The 17,579-nt window shown below is 34.2% G+C and overlaps 2 protein-coding genes across 2 annotated transcripts; both read left to right on the forward strand.

Moving 5' to 3' along the window:
- The first annotated feature begins 547 nt into the window (after positions 1-547).
- On the forward strand, positions 548-3,184 carry LOC139840224 (calcium-binding protein CBP-like). The gene is made up of 5 exons (XM_071830470.1): positions 548-1,222; positions 1,906-1,952; positions 2,064-2,239; positions 2,341-2,359; positions 2,908-3,184. The coding sequence occupies exons 1-5, from the start codon at positions 634-636 to the stop codon at positions 3,010-3,012; spliced, it is 936 nt and encodes a 311-aa protein (XP_071686571.1). The 5' UTR covers positions 548-633; the 3' UTR covers positions 3,013-3,184.
- Positions 3,185-15,697: 12,513 nt separating this feature from the next.
- Positions 15,698-16,848, forward strand: LOC139844124 (flavonol sulfotransferase-like). Its single transcript, XM_071834335.1, has one exon. The coding sequence runs from the start codon at positions 15,779-15,781 to the stop codon at positions 16,799-16,801; it is 1,023 nt and encodes a 340-aa protein (XP_071690436.1). The 5' UTR covers positions 15,698-15,778; the 3' UTR covers positions 16,802-16,848.
- Positions 16,849-17,579: the final 731 nt, after the last annotated feature.

The raw sequence follows: 17,579 nt of genomic DNA on the forward strand, positions 1-17,579 counted from the left end.
TTACAGAAATATAATTCAGGCGGTATAACCGACCATATATAACTTAAATAACATAAATATAAATGTTAGTGAAGTTAATAAAAGTTAGATTACAGAAATATAATTCAGGCGGTATAACCGACCATATATAACTTAAATAACATAAATATAAATGTTAGTGAAGTTAATAAAAGTTAGATAATTTCTTACCTTGATTAGTGACGCGTGCTTACTTAGATAAACCTTGATTATACGGAGCACTTCGTGCTGATAACGTGTTATAATTGAGTAGATAATAACTATCTTTAGTAGCCTATGCTCTAATTTAAACTTGTAATATTAGAAGAGAGGAAATGTAAACTTCAGTAGTTTATTGAAGTATTGGTATATCATATGCTTTCAACTGAATCCATATTTATACTAACAAGTCTACTGTACAAATTATGACCATATTCATATCTTACATAGTAGGTGAAATAGTAGTAGTAATAAAATTGTGCAGACAATTCCTTGACTTTGTGTATCATAACATATTTTTTATTCCAGTGACATTCTAAGTTCCAAATTGAATATACTCGTTCATCATACCATCATCTTCACATCACAAATCACAATAAATTAGCCTCTGAAAAACAATTACTCCGTATAGATTAAATGTCTGGATACCCCCATTACCCTTCCGGCTACGGTGGACCACCTACATCTCAACCTTACGGTGCACCTGCACAACCCTACGGTGCACCAGCACAACCTTATGGCGCACCCGCAGCTAATCCTTACGGTGCACCTGCACAACCCTACGGTCAACCACCACACGGTCAACCAAATCAATCACCTTACGCACCTGTAGCCAGTCCGTACGGTGCACCAGCAGCTAGCCCTTACAGTGCACCCTCAGCACCTTACGGTGCACCCGAACCTCAAACTAAACCACCAAAGGATCATAATAAACCGTCGTCAGCTGCCGCTGGTTCTCCCTACGGTGCTCCTCAGCCTGGTGGTGGATATCCACATGCGCCGGGATCGTACGGAAGTCCGTTTTCGGCGTTGTTGCCGTCGACGTTCCCGCCGGGAACAGATCCTAACGTTGTTGCGTGTTTTCAGGTGGCGGATCAGGACGGAAGTGGTGTGATCGACGATAAGGAATTGCAGAGAGCGTTATCTTCGTATAATCAAAGTTTTAGCATCCGTACTGTTCATCTTCTTATGTATCTCTTCACCAATACAAACACTAGAAAAATTGGTACATATCTCTCTCTATCTCTCTCTTAATGTATTCATATACGTATATTTGTACACATATATTAACTTAATTTGTTGATTTCGATCTGCGATTAAGCAATCGGTGATATGAATAATATCTCTATCAGTGATTAAACATTAGGATGATTGGTGAATGATGAATTTGTTTCTAGTATTTTGATTTATCTGTGATAAAATTATAGTGAATTCGAGGTTCAGCATAAGTATAATTACTGTAATTAAAGTATTGAACGATCGATAATGTGATTAATGTCTCACTTTAGATGTTGAATTAATATTGAACATTAACAATTCTACACACACAGTAACACAATTAAAATAGAGATTTAGGCCAGTGATTAATTAGCAGCAGACAGTTGCACACTGATATTGGTAATTTTGGGGGTGAAATCGTAAAGGGAAAACGCATAGAAGTCAGTTCCATTGTGCATGCTTCAAGAAAATCATGGACAAATTGAAAATACTTCTGAAATCGATTTGATCTATATATGAGTATGATTACGATGATAGCTAAACAGATTATACTAAATTATATAATGGTTGACATTTCAGTGAAATGTATCAAGGGTATATACATGTGTGTGTGTGTGTGTGTGTGTGTATGTGTAATGATGTTATTGCAGTGGCTAGTTTTTGTACTGAATTTGTTTTCCATGGTATCAGGACCTAAGGAATTCACTCAAGTTTTCTACAGTTTACAGAACTGGAGGGTTAGTCTTTTTGTGTTTATCTATCTATCCATCAATTTTTTGACCCTGGATACTATTAACTAAACAAGTTTGTAACAAAAAATGATTTCGTATTTCTGTATGTTTTTTCAGGCTAACTTTGAGAAATTTGATAGAGATCGTAGTGGCAAGATTGATACAAATGAATTGAGAGAGGCCCTATTGAGCCTAGGCTTTGCAGTTTCACCTGTGGTTTTGGATTTGTTGGTTTCCAAGTTCGACAAGTCTGGTGGAAAGAACAAGGCTATTGAATATGACAATTTCATCGAGTATGTCTTAATAACGATCATTACTTGTCCTTTGAAGTTCATTCTTTTTTTGTGTTTAGTTGTCTCTAACGATGTCACTGTTTTATGTTATATAATTTCAGGTGCTGCTTGACTGTTAAGGTACTGTAATGGACTCCATCTATATAAGAGCTGAGTCATAACTCAGCTACTACAAATGTTATAGGTTAATGGGTCTCCATGGGTAGGTTTGTTAATATGTACAAATAAGTTGGTTGAAGTGGGTTGCTTTATAATTTGGGCCGAGTGATCGCAATAGTAATCTTTTTATTTATTTTTACAATAAAAGAGTTTATGGAAACTGTAAGCACATAAGTCGAGTCTTGGTGACTAACAACCGAACTCATTTTAACACCTGTTTCCCATTTCATTTTTGGCCAACTTAGTTGATCCTCTAAGAATAAACCATGACTTAAAGCATGCAATTCATAAGTTAGTGGGTCGAAATTGCCATAACTAGTTATAGTGTCTACTCTTTTATTGTCATTAAAAACCAGCAAGTACGTGAATTTTTCTTTGTTTCACAAATTATTTCAAGTTATGAAGCATTTGACTTATTTAGTCAAAGTGTCGTGTTCTAATGTTCTGTGTGCCTTACATTAGCAATGAAGCAGTATGATAATAGTATCTGTTTTTGGTGATTATTGCAGGGGCTAACCGAAAAGTTCAAGGAGAAGGACACTTCATACTCAGGGAGTGCTACATTTACGTATGAGGCGTTCATGTTGACTGTTTTGCCATTCCTCATTGCTTAGGGTTTATATCAACTATCTCTTTTAGCTTGGTTATCTCATGAGTAGAGGAAAAGGATTTCTTAACTTTGATTTATTTTCGGTTGATTAACTTCTGTATGTTTTCTTAACGTTTCTTGAAATTTTTATGTGAATCTTTTGGTCATTAATAAAATAAAATGCTGTCAACTTGTCAAGGTAGTTTAAAGTGTATATGAGTAACTAGTTATAGAATTATGGACGTGTGATGGTTTAAATTTTGAAAACAAGGTACAACAGGCGTGTATGAAAAGTTCACATGTGAAGACTTGTTTTTAACATGTGAAGACTTGTTTTTAACAAAGAGGTTTCAGGTAGTGGTGTTGTTTTCTCAGTTTATTCGGTTCGATTTTGAGAATTTTGGAGGCAATCAAAAACCAAAACCGGATTCATTTCAAAACTTAGACCGAATCGAAAATTGATTTCGAATCCAAAAAGCCTTAAAAAATCACATCACAATTTAACAATAATAATCATTGAAATGTCCCGTTCATATTGATTATAAACGTTCCATATTAATTGATTTCGTTGCGAGGTTTTGATCTCTATATGAGACGTTTTTCAAAGACTGCATTCATTTATAAAACAACCATAACCTTTATTTTATCAATAAAGGTTTTAAAAACATTACGTAGATAATCAAATAATGATAATCTAAAATATACTGTTTACACACGACCATTACATAATGGTTTACAATAGAAATATATTACATCGACATATGTTTCTTGAATGCAGTTTTTACACAATATCATACAAACATGGACTCCAAATCTTGTCCTTATTTTAGTATGCAACAGCGGAAACTCTTAGTATTCACCTGAGAATAAACATGCTTTAAACGTCAACAAAAATGTTGGTGAGTTATAGTCCCACTTTTAAAATCTAATATTTTTGGGATGAGAATACATGCAGGTTTTATAAATGATTTACAAATAGACACAAGTACGTGAAACTACATTCTATGGTTGAATTATCGAAATCGAATATGTCCATTTTTATTAAGTCTGGTAATCTAAGAATTAGGGAACAGACACCCTAATTGACGCGAATCCTAAAGATAGATCTATTGGGCCTAACAAACCCCATCCAAAGTACCGGATGCTTTAGTACTTCGAAATTTATATCATATCCGAAGGGTGTCTCGGAATGATGGGGATATTCTTATATATGCATCTTGTTAATGTCGGTTACCAGGTGTTCACCATATGAATGATTTTTATCTCTATGTATGGGATGTGTACATGTATATACATTCTAATGGAGTCGTTAAGTCTTCGTTAGTCGTTACATATAAGTGTTGTTTTGAAACCTTTAAGTTAACGATCTCAATTAATGTTGTTAACCCAATGTTTATTATATCAAATGAGATGTTAAATTATTATGTTATCATGATATTATGATGTATGAATATCTCTTAATATGATATATACATTAAAATATCGTTACAACGATAATCGTTACATATAAGTCTCGTTTCGTAATTCTTGAGTTAGTAGTCTTGTTTTTACATATGTAGTTCATTGTTAACACACTTAATGATATATTTAAATATCATTTTATCATGTTAAATATAGTGTATCAATATCTTAATATGATACATATGTATTTAGTAGACGTTATCATATATATATATCATTTCGAGTTTCTTAACTTAGTAATCTCATTTCTTATGTATATCACACATTGTTAATATACTTAGTGAGATACTTACTCATCATAATCTCATGTCAACCATATATATATGTCTATATATACCACAACATGTAGTTTTTACAAATTTGTAACGTTCGTGAATCGCCGGTCAACTTGGGTAATCAATTGTCTATATGAAACTTATTTCATTTAATCAAGTCTTAACAAGTTTGATTGCTTAACACGTTGGAAACATTTAGTCATGTAAATATCAATCTCAATTAATATATATAAACATGGAAAAGTTCGGGTCACTACAGTACCTACCCGTTAAATAAATTTCGTCCCGAAATTTTAAGCTGTTGAAGGTGTTGACGAATCTTCTGGAAATAGATGCGGGTATTTCTTCTTCATCTGATCTTCACGCTCCCAGGTGAACTCGAGTCCTCTACGAGCATTCCATCGAACCTTAACAATCGGTATCTTGTTTTGCTTAAGTCTCTTAACCTCATGATCCATTATTTCGACGGGTTCTTCAATGAATTGAAGTTTTTCATTGATTTGGATTTCGTCCAACGGAATAGTGAGATCTTCTTTAGCAAAACATTTCTTCAAAATCGAGACGTGGAAAGTGTTATGTACAGCCGCGAGTTGTTGAGGTAGCTCCAGTTGGTAAGCTACTGGTCCGACACGATCTATAATCTTGAATGGTCCAATGTACCTTGGATTTAGTTTCCCCCGTTTACCAAATCGAACAACGCCTTTCCAAGGTGAAACCTTAAGCATGACCATTTCTCCAATTTCAAACTCTATATCTTTTCTTTTACTGTCCGCGTAGCTCTTTTGTCGACTCTGGGCAGTTTTCAATCGTTGTTGAATTTGGATGATTTTCTCGGTAGTTTCTTATATTATCTCCGGACCCGTAATCTGTCTCTCCCCCACTTCATTCCAACAAATCGGAGACCTGCACTTTCTACCATAAAGTGCCTCAAACGGCGCCATCTCAATACTAGAATGATAACTGTTGTTGTAGGAAAATTCTGCTCACGGTAGGTGTCGATCCCAACTGTTTTCAAAATCAATAACACATGCTCGTAGCATATCTTCAAGCGTTTGTATCGTCCTTTCGCTCTGCCCATCAGTTTGTGGATGATAGGCAGTACTCATGTCCAGACGAGTCCCCAATGCTTGTTGCAACGTCTGCCAGAACCTTGAAACAAATCTACCATCCCTATCAGAGATAATAGAGACGGGTATTCCATGTCTGGAGACAACCTCCTTCAAATACAATCGCGCCAACTTCTCCATTTTGTCATCTTCTCTCATTGGCAGGAAGTGTGCTGACTTGGTGAGACGATCAACTATTACCCAAATAATATCATAACCACTTGCAGTCCTTGGCAATTTAGTAATGAAATCCATGGTAATGTTTTCCCATTTCCATTCCGGGATTTCAGGTTGTTGTAGTAGACCTGATGGTTTCTGATGTTCAGCTTTGACCTTAGAACACGTCAAACATTCTCCTACATATTTAGCAATATCGGCTTTCATACCCGGCCACCAAAAGTGTTTCTTGAGATCTTTATACATCTTCCCCGCTCAGGGATGTATTGAATATCCGGTTTTATGTGCTTCCTTAAGTACCATTTCTCTCACATCTCCAAACCTTGGTACCCAAATTCTATCAGCCCTATATCGGGTTCCGTCTTCCGAATATTAAGATGTTTCTCTGATCCTTTGGGTATCTCATACTTCAACTTTCCTTCTTTTACAACCCCCTGTTGCGCCTCCTTTATTTGAGTAGTAAGGTTAGTACGAATAATTATATTCATAGCTTTTACCCGTATAGGTTCTCTGTCCTTTCTACTCAAAGCATCAACTACCACATTCGCCTTCCCCGGGTGGTATCGAATCTCAAAATCATAATCATTCAACAGTTCAATCCACCTGCGTTGTCTCATATTCAGTTGCTTCTGATTAAATATATGTTGGAGACTTTTGTGGTCGGTATATATAATACTTTTGACCCCATATAAATAATGCCTCCAAGCCTTTAATGCAAAAACAACAGCACCCAATTCCAAATCGTGAGTCGTATAATTTTGCTCCTGAATCTTCAATTGTCTAGACGCATAAGCAATCACCTTCGTTCGTTGCATTAATACACAACCGAGACCTTGCTTTATGCGTCACAATAAATCACAAAATCATCATTCCCTTTAGGCAATGACAATATAGGTTCCGCAGTTAGCTTTTTCTTCAATAACTGAAACGCCTTCTCTTGTTCATCCTTCCATTCAAATTTCTTCCCTTTATGCGTTAATGCAGTCAAGGGTTTTGCTATTTTGGAGAAATCTTGGATGAATCTTCTGTAGTAACCAGCCAATCCTAAAAATTGACGTATATGCTTCGGAGTTTTTGGGGTTTCCCACTTTTCAACGATTTCGATCTTTGCCAGGTCCACTTGGATACCTTCTTTGTTCACTATGTGACTGAGGAATTGAACTTCTTCCAACCAAAATGCACACTTTGAAAACTTAGAGTACAGTTTTTCTTTCCTCAATACTTCTAGCACTTTTCTCAAATGTTCTTCGTGCTCTTGATCATTCTTTGAGTAAATAAGTATGTCATCGATGAAAACAATGACAAACTTGTCAAGATATGGCCCACACACTCGGTTCATAAGGTCCATGAACACAGCTGGTGCGTTAGTCAATCCAAACGGCATAACCATAAACTCGTAATGACCATAACGCGTCCTAAAAGCAATTTTTAGAATATCATCCTCCTTTACTCGCATTTGATGATATCCAGAACGTAAATCGATTTTCGAATAAACCGACGAGCCTTGTAGTTGATCAAATAAGTCGTCAATTCTTGGCAGTGGATAACGGTTTTTGATGGTAAGTTTATTCAACTCTCTGTAGTCAATACACAACTTAAATGTACCATCCTTCTTCTTGACAAACAAAACAGGAGCTCTCCATGGTGATGTGCTTGGTCGAATGAAACCACATTCTAATAGTTCTTGCAGTTGGCTTTGCAGTTCTTTCATCTCACTGGGTGCGAGTCTGTAAGGAGCACGAGCTATTGGTGCAGCTCCTGGTACAAGATCTATTTGAAATTCAACAGATCGATGTGGAGGTAGTCCCGGTAATTCTTTCGAAAATACATCGGGAAATTCTTTTGCAACGGGAACATCATTGGTGCTCTTTTCTTCAGTTTGTACTTTCTCGACGTATGCTAGAACAGCATAGCAACCTTTTCTTATTAGTTTTTATGCCTTCAAATTACTAATAAGATGTAGCTTCGTGTTGCCCTTTTCTCCGTACACCATTAAGGGTTCTCCTTCTTCTCGTACAATGCGAATTGCATTTTTGTAACATACGATCTCTGCTTTCATCTCCTTCAGCCAGTCCATGCCAACTATTACATCAAAACTCCCTAACTCTACTGGTATCAAATCAATCTTAAATATTTCGCTACCAGTTTAATTTCTCGATTCCGGCATATATAATCTGCTGAAATTAATTTACCGTTTGCTAATTCGAGTAAAAATTTACTATCCAACGGCGTCAATGGACAACTTAATTTAGCTCAAAAATCTCTACTCATATAGCTTCTATCCGCACCCGAATCAAATAAAACGTAAGCAGATTTATTGTCAATAAGAAACGTACCCGTAACAAGTTCCGGGTCTTCCTGTGCCTCTGCCGCATTAATATTGAAAACTCTTTCGCGGCCTTGTCCATTCGTGTTCTCCTGGTTCGGGCAATTTCTAATAATGTGGCCCGGTTTTCCACATTTATAACAAACTACATTAGCATAACTTGCTCCGACACTACTTGCTCCGCCATTACTTGTTCCGACACCATTTGTTCCTTTCGTTCTGTTAACCCCTGGTCCGTAGACCTCACACTTCGCCGCGCTATGACCATTTCTTTTACACTTGTTGCAAAATTTGGTGCAGAACCCCGAGTGATTCTTTTCACACCTTTGGCATAGCTGCTTCTGATTGTTGTTGTTGTTGCGGTTGTTATGGTTGTTGGGATGATTGTTGTAGTTGTTGTTGTTGTTGTTGTTGTGCCGTTTGTTGTAGTTGCGATTGATGTTGCGATTGTTGGGATAGTTGTTGTTGTATTGGTGACTCTTATCACCGTTTTCCTCCCACTTTCTTTTGACTAGCTTCACATTGGCCTCTTCGGCCGCCTGTTCTTTAATTCTTCCCTCAATCTGGTTCACTAGTTTGTGAGCCATTCTACATGCCTTTTGTATGGAGGCAGGCTCGTGTGAACTTATATCTTCTTGGATTCTCTCCGGTAACCCTTTCACAAACGCGTCGATCTTCTCTTCCTCATCTTTGAACGCTCTCGGACACAATAGGCACAATTCTGTGAATCGTCTTTCGTATGAAGTAATATCAAATCCCTGTGTTCGTAACCCTCTAAGTTCTGACTTGAGCTTATTGACCTTGGTTCTGGGACGGTACTTCTCCTTCATCAAGTGCTTGAATGCTGACCACGGTAGCGCGTAAGCAACATCTTGTCCCACTTACTCTAGATAGGTATTCCACCATGTTAACGCAATTCCTGTGAAGGTATGCGTAGCGTACTTCACTTTGTCTCCTTCAGCACACTTACTTATGGCAAACACCGATTCAACTTTCTCGGTCCACTATTTCAATCCGATTGGTCCTTCGGTCCCATCAAATTCTGAAGGTTTGCAGACAGTGAATTCCTTATAGGAGCATCCTACACGATTTCTTGCGCCGTTAGCTGTATTGCTAGATTCAGAGTTATTGTTGGTATATAGCGCGGCCTGTACTGCGGCTATGTTTGAAGCAAGAAAGGCACAAAATTCCTCTTCGCTCATATTCAAGGTGTGTCGAGTAGACAGTGCCATTTCCTTCAAAATAGTCAAATGAAACAAGTTAATCATACAGAATATTAAGAGTAGTCAATAGTATCTAGTAGCATAATATGAACTCATTTATAAAAGCTTTTTCTTCATATTAGCGTTTTATAAGTTTAAATTCGGGTACTACCTACCCGTTAAGTTCATACTTAGTAGCTAATATACAATTCAACTACTACAATTCCATATGAAAAACTGATTATAATAATATATCACATACAAATATTCTTCAAACTTACAACTTCGCTATATTACATACAACATGAAATATAGTACAATATGATACATGACAGTTTTGAAGATAAATCTAGTTAATACGCAAGTTGTTCAGCAAAGGAAATAAAGACACGTAATTCATAAGTCCAGAAACAAGTCATACATTCTGGTTTTACTAAGACGACTTCCCATCCTTGGTCTTGTGGAAAATAACCGTTATGACCATTGGCTAGGCAGCATGTTGTAATGTCGTCAAATGGACGAGGGTTTCGTAATGTCCAATAGCCCCGTAATAATCTAAAAATCTTGTTTCTCACCCCAACTACTGAATCCGTCACTTGTGAGAAAGTTTTATTTAAAAGCTGCAATCCGATGTTCTTTTTCTCACTTTGGTAAGAAGCGAACATCACTAACCCGTAAGCATAACATGCTTCTTTATGTTGCATGTTAGAAGCTCTTTCTAATTCACGAAATCCTATGTTGGGATATGTTGAGTCAAAATAGGTTCTTAACCCGTAGCGTAAAATTGCATTTGGGTTCCCCGCATTTAACGCTTTAAAGAAAACACGGCGTAACTTAAAGTCTCCCCAATGTGATATACCCCACCTATCAAAGGAAAGCCTTTTATAAACTAAGGCATTTTTGGAAAGTCTTTTAAATATTTGACAAGTTAATTTCGCCATAACTAAATGTGTTGATGAATTCTGACCGACTCTAGACAAGATTTCCTCAATCATATCCTCTGGTAGGTCTTCTAAAATATTCGGTTGTCTACCCTTAACGTCCATTTTGTTTTTATACTGTAAAATAGACAAGGATTAGATTTGTAATAACAAACAATACAAGCAATTTTTACATAGAACATAAAAGTACAAGCACACTACAATACATTTATTACACAACATGCTCACACCCCTCTAATCTGAATCACTGGTTTCTTCTTCTTCGGACTTGGTTCTTTTTTCTAATTTTCTAGGGATATATGATGTTCCTCTAATACCAGCCGTCGTTTTCCACATTGGTTTAGAAAAACCTGGTGGTTTAGAGGTTCCCGGGTTATTGTCACGATATTGAAAATACGGGTGTTGACGGTACATATAAAGTTCATCGGGGTCGGAATCAGATTTCTCTATTTTGATGCCTTTTCCCTTATTATTTTCTTTTGCCTCATTAAATTGGGTCGGGGTAATTTCTATAACATCATCGGAATCCTCATCAGGATCCGATTCATCAGAAAATTGGTAATTTTCCCAATATTTTGCTTCCTTAGCGGAAACACCATTGACCATTATTAACTTTGGTCCATTGGTTGAGGATTTTCTTTTATTTGACCGGTTTTCTGTGGTTCCTACTATTCCCCCCTCTGGAACCTCTTCTTCTTCCGGTTCCTCTTCTTCTGGTTCCTCTTCTTCCGGTTCCTCTTCTTTCGGTTCCGTTTCCTCTTCTTCCGGTTCTTCGGGAACTTGTGAATCTTGCCAATATATATTCGACTCTTCGTTATTATTAGGTGAGTCAATGGGATTTGTGCTAGAGGTAGACATCTATCACACAATATCAAATATGTTAAGAGATTAATATATCACATAATATTTACATGTTAATAATATATAGTTTCCAACAAAAATGTTAAGCAATCATTTTTAAAGAAAACACGGTCGAAGTCCAGACTCACTAATGCATCCTAACAAACTCGATAAGACACACTAATGCAAATTTTCTGGTTCTCTAAGACCAACGCTCGGATACCAACTGAAATGTCCCGTTCATATTGATTATAAACGTTCCATATTAATTGATTTCGTTGCGAGGTTTTGACCTCTATATGAGACATTTTTCAAAGACTGCATTCATTTTTAAAACAACCATAACCTTTATTTTATCAATAAAGGTTTTAAAAACATTACGTAGATTATCAAATAATGATAATCTAAAATATACTATTTACACACGACCATTACATAATGGTTTACAATAGAAATATATTACATCGACATATGTTTCTTGAATGCAGTTTTTACACAATATCATACAAACATGGACTCCAAATCTTGTCCTTATTTTAGTATGCAACAGCGGAAGCTCTTAATATTCACATGAGAATAAACATGCTTTAAACGTCAACAAAAATGTTGGTGAGTTATAGGTTTAACCAATATATATCAAATCGTAACAACAGACCACAAGATTTTCATATTTCAATACACATCCCATACATAGAGATAAAAATCATTCATATGGTGAACACCTGGTAACCGACATTAACAAGATGCATATATAAGAATATCCCCATCATTCCGGGACACCCTTCGAATATGATATAAATTTCAAAGTACTAAAGCATCCGGTACTTTGGATGGGGTTTGTTAGGCCCAATAGATCTATCTTTAGGATTCGCGTCAATTAGGGTGTCTGTTCTCTAATTCTTAGATTACCAGACTTAATAAAAAGGGGCATATTCGATTTCGATAATTCAACCATAGAATGTAGTTTCACGTACTTGTGTCTATTTTGTAAATCATTTATAAAACCTGCATGTATTCTCATCCCAAAAATATTAGATTTTAAAAGTGGGACTATAACTCACTTTCACAGATATTTCCTTCCTCGGAAATAAGACTTGGCCACGGATCAATTCACGAACCTATACAAATATGTATATATATATATATATATATATATATATATATATATATATATATATATATATATATATATATATATATATATATATATATATATATATATATATATATATATATCAAAATATGATCAAAATATAATTACAACGATTTTTATTATGTTTTAAAGATTTGAGTGTATTAAGTCAGCTGTCCTCGTTAATAACCTACAACTAGTTGTCTACAGTTAGATGTACAGAAATAAATCGATATATATTATCTTGAATCAATCCACGACCTAGTGTATACACGTCTTAGGCTAGATCACAACTCAAAGTATATATATTTTTGGAATCAACCTCAACCCTGTATAGCTAACTCCAACATTACTGCATATAGAGTGTCTATGGTTGTTCCAAATAATATATATACATGGGTCGATATGATATGTCAAAACATTTGCATACGTGTCTATGGTATCTCAAGATTACATAATATATTAGAATACATGTATAATACAATATAAGTTAGCTAGGATATGATTTGTATAGATTTGTTAAACATTTCCCGTAGCTAAAAAGATCAAAAATATCCAATCTTGTTTTACCCATAACCTCTTCATTTTAAATCCGTTTTGAGTGAATCAAATTGCTATGGTTTCATATTGAACTATAATTTAAGAATCCAAACAGAAAAAGTATAGGTTTATAGTCGGAAATTTAAGTTACATGTCAATTACTAAAGAGGTAGTCATTTCCGTCGAAAGAACGACATCTTGATGACCATTTTGAAAAACATACTTTCACTTTGAGTTTAACCAAGATTTTTGGATATAGTTTCATGTTCATATGAAAAATCATTTTCCCAGAAGAACAACTTTTAAATCAAAGTTTATCATAGTTTTTAATTATCCAAACCAAAACAGCCCCCGGTTTCACTACGACGGCGTATATCCGATTTTATGGTGTTCATCGTGTTTCCAGGTTTTAAATCATTAAGTTAGCATATCATATAGATATAGAATATGTGTTTAGTTGATTTTAAAAGTCAAGTTAGAAGGATTAACTTTTGTTTGCGAACAAGTTTAGAATTAACTAAACTATGTTCTAGTGATTACAAGTTTAAACCTTCGAATAAGATAGCTTTATATGTATGAATCGAATGATGTTATGAACATCATTACTACCTCAAGTTTTCTGGATAAAACTACTGGAAATGAGAAAAATGGATCTAGCTTCAAAGGATCCTTGGATGGCTTGAAAGTTCTTGAAGCAGAATCATGACACGAAAACAGTTCAAGTAAGATTTTCACTCGAAATAAGATTGTTATAGTTGTAGAAATTGAATCAAAGTTTGAATATGAATATTACCTTGAATTAGAAAGATAGCCTACTGTAAATAACAAAGGTTCCTTGATCTTAGATGATTACTTGGAATGGATTAGAAAGCTTGGAAGTAGACTTGCAAACTTGGAAGTATTCTTGATTTTTATGAAACTATACTAATGGAATTTATGAAGAACACTTAGAACTTGAAGATGGAACTTGAGAGAGATCAATTAGATGAAGAAAATTGAAGAATGAAAGTGTTTGTAGGTGTTTTTGGTCGTTGGTATATGGATTAGATATAAAGGATATGTAATTTTGTTTTCATGTAAATAAGTCATGAATGATTACTAATATTTTTGTAATTTTATGAGATATTTCATGCTAGTTGCCAAATGATGGTTCCAACATGTCTTAGGTGACTCACATGGGCTGCTAAGAGCTGATCATTAGAGTGTATATACTAATAGTACATTCATCTAAAAGCTGTGTATTGTACGAGTACGAATACGGGTGCATACGAGTAGAATTGTTGATGAAACTGAACGAGGATGTAATTGTAAGTTTTTTTTGTTAAGTAGAAGTACTTTGATATGTGTCTTGAAGTCTTTCAAAAGTGTAAGAATACATATCAAAACACAACATGTATATACATTCTAATGGAGTCGTTAAGTCTTCGTTAGTCGTTACATGTAAGTGTTGTTTTGAAACCTTTAAGTTAACGATCTCAATTAATGTTGTTAACCCAATGTTTATTATATCAAATGAGATGTTAAATTATTATGTTATCATGATATTATGATATATGAATATCTCTTAATATGATATATACATTAAAATATCGTTACAACGATAATCGTTACATATAAGTCTCGTTTCGTAATTCTTGAGTTAGTAGTCTTGTTTTTACATATGTAGTTCATTGTTAACACACTTAATGATATATTTAAATATCATTTTATCATGTTAAATATAGTGTATCAATATCTTAATATGATACATATGTATTTAGTAGAAGTTATCATATATATATCATTTCGAGTTTCTTAACTTAGTAATCTCATTTCTTATGTATATCACACATTGTTAATATACTTAGTGAGATACTTACTCATCATAATCTCATGTCAACCATATATATATATATATATATATATATATATATATATATATATATATATATATATATATATATATATATATATATATATATATATATATATATATATATATGTCTATATATACCACAACATGTAGTTTTTACAAATTTGTAACGTTCGTGAATCGCCGGTCAACTTGGGTGATCAATTGTCTATATGAAACTTATTTCATTTAATCAAGTCTTAACAAGTTTGATTGCTTAACACGTTGAAAACATTTAGTCATGTAAATATCAATCTCAATTAATATATATAAAAATGGAAAAGTTCGGGTTACTACAATCATAGCAATACATTTTAAATTTAATTTTTAGCTTTAAAAATGTTTTTCGGTAAATAGTTTCATATAATATTATTTGAATCGGGTTTCTAATAAATTGAATTGAAAAAGTAAACCGGAAATAGAATTTCAAATTTGAAAACCAAACCTAATCGAAAGCCGAATTCAAATTCGGTGTGATTTTTTTTCGATGTTCATTTAGTTCGATTTTTGAGCTAATTGGGTTCCCTCAAATATTGAATACCATTAGTTTTAGGTTCAACCTCATTAGTAGCAGTTATTGGGATACGTGGTCAAAAAATGATCGGAACGATCATGAGATAACAAGTTATGACCACATACATCTAAGCTCGGAAACTGTGTAGTCTGAATTAAGAAAACTATCTCTTTTTTTATGTTCGAGTTATTAAGTACAATTATATATGTATATTTAATTTCAATTTTTGTTTAGTGGACGTTTTTTCTCTATATATAGCATAGCAAGAAAGTAAAAAACACACCTACTTATCTTCTTCCATTCTATGGACACAAAAATCCAGTAAAAATAAAAAAACACCACCTACTTATCTTCTTCCTTACTTTAAAGACAATAATCATCTAAAAATGTCGCTCCTTGATGCTTCCAAACCTTCATTTGTAAATAGACGTAACGAAAAAGATCGTCAAGACGAAAAGGCTCGATTCGCCGCCCTTACTGATAAATACAAGGACCGATTGACAACACTTCCAACGGAGAAAGATTGGGTATTCGATAAACTATACATGTACCAAGGCTTTTGGTACATGTCAAATGATCTAGTCTCGATTTATACTCTTTTCGCCTTACAAGAAACTTTTAAAGCTCGCCCAACCGATATCTATGTTGTCACATTTCCAAAATGTGGGACAACATGGATCAAGGCACTCGTGTTTGCTATAGTGAACAGAAACATATACAAAATCGACTCGAGAACTCACCCTTTACTTATCCATAACTCTCATGATTGTGTGCCTTTCATTGAAACCGATTTTTACAAAAGTATACCTACTTATAATGAAGCACATTCACCGCGTCTTTTTGGTACTCATACACCTTATACTTCGTTACCTCAATCCATTATTGATTCTGGTTGTCGCATAGTTTATTTGTGTAGAGACCCTAAAGACGTTTTAGTCTCTTTACATCACTTTGTAAACCAAGTGAGAGACAAATCTCGTGGTCTAATGACAATAAACGAGGCATTTGAGTTGTTTAGTAAAGGTGTGACGCCGTACGGGCCATATTGGGATCATGTGAAAGGGTATTATAAGGCTAAGACCGAACACCCTACAAGGATTTTATTTTTAACATACGAAGACATGAAAATGGACACTAGGAATAATGTGAAACGTATAGCCGAGTTCTTGGGATGTCCTTTTACGAAAGATGAAGAAGGTCGAGGTTTAATCGAAGAAATTTTGAGCTTGTGTAGTTTCGAAAACTTAAAAAATGCCGATAAAGATGGATTTTTTCATGGTGTTCCTAATAGTGCTTACTTTAGAGAAGGTAAAGTTGGAGGTTGGAGTGATCATCTCACTAATGAAATGAGTTTGATTTTAGATCAAATCATCAAAGAAAAGTTCCATGGTTTGGATATTTCATTCTAAGTTCTAAATTTGTGTGTTTGTGTGTGCATATATATCTAATAATTTCATCCAAGATATTCGATCTAGGTTGTGTTGCAATGCAATGTGTTTTCGATATATGATCTAGCTGATTAATGATATGAGTTGTCTTTTTTTAAACGTCAACCAAGCACACATATTTTTGTTTATGACGGAACTCGAACTCTTAAACTTAAGATTGATGAGTTTTTTCGATACCACTAAACTAGAAGTCCTTTGATAATGAGTTATATTTATTGAACTAGAGAGTGCTATTAGATTTTATTTGTAGTGAAGTCTTATATTATTATTTGCAAAAAACAGAGATTGCGTAAATTGTAACAGATCTATAAGATTTAAATTAAAGTCCAGATTGATACAAACTCTATTCAATTTACTGGTAACATTATCACCATTGTGTTAAATTCGCCTAGTTTTCTATATACGGTACACTATATTACTCCGTATCAGTGATGGTTCTTTTTCAGCTTTTAACTTTTTCCACTTTTATAAATGTAAATGAGGTGAGTCGTTGTCACGTCATGTTTTGCATAAATTTGTCGTTCTATTACAACAGCCACCCGTGAGGCCGTGACTATGTACTCACGGATCCATGTCTATAAAAATTACGTGTTAACTTTATATGTATATATAAAGTTTACAAACAAATATATATATATATATATATATATATATATATATATATATATATATATATATATATATATATATATATATATATATATATATATATATATATATATATATATATATATATATT

The sequence above is a fragment of the Rutidosis leptorrhynchoides genome, chromosome 4 (genome assembly GCF_046630445.1).
Source record: "Rutidosis leptorrhynchoides isolate AG116_Rl617_1_P2 chromosome 4, CSIRO_AGI_Rlap_v1, whole genome shotgun sequence".
NCBI lineage: Eukaryota > Viridiplantae > Streptophyta > Magnoliopsida > Asterales > Asteraceae > Rutidosis > Rutidosis leptorrhynchoides.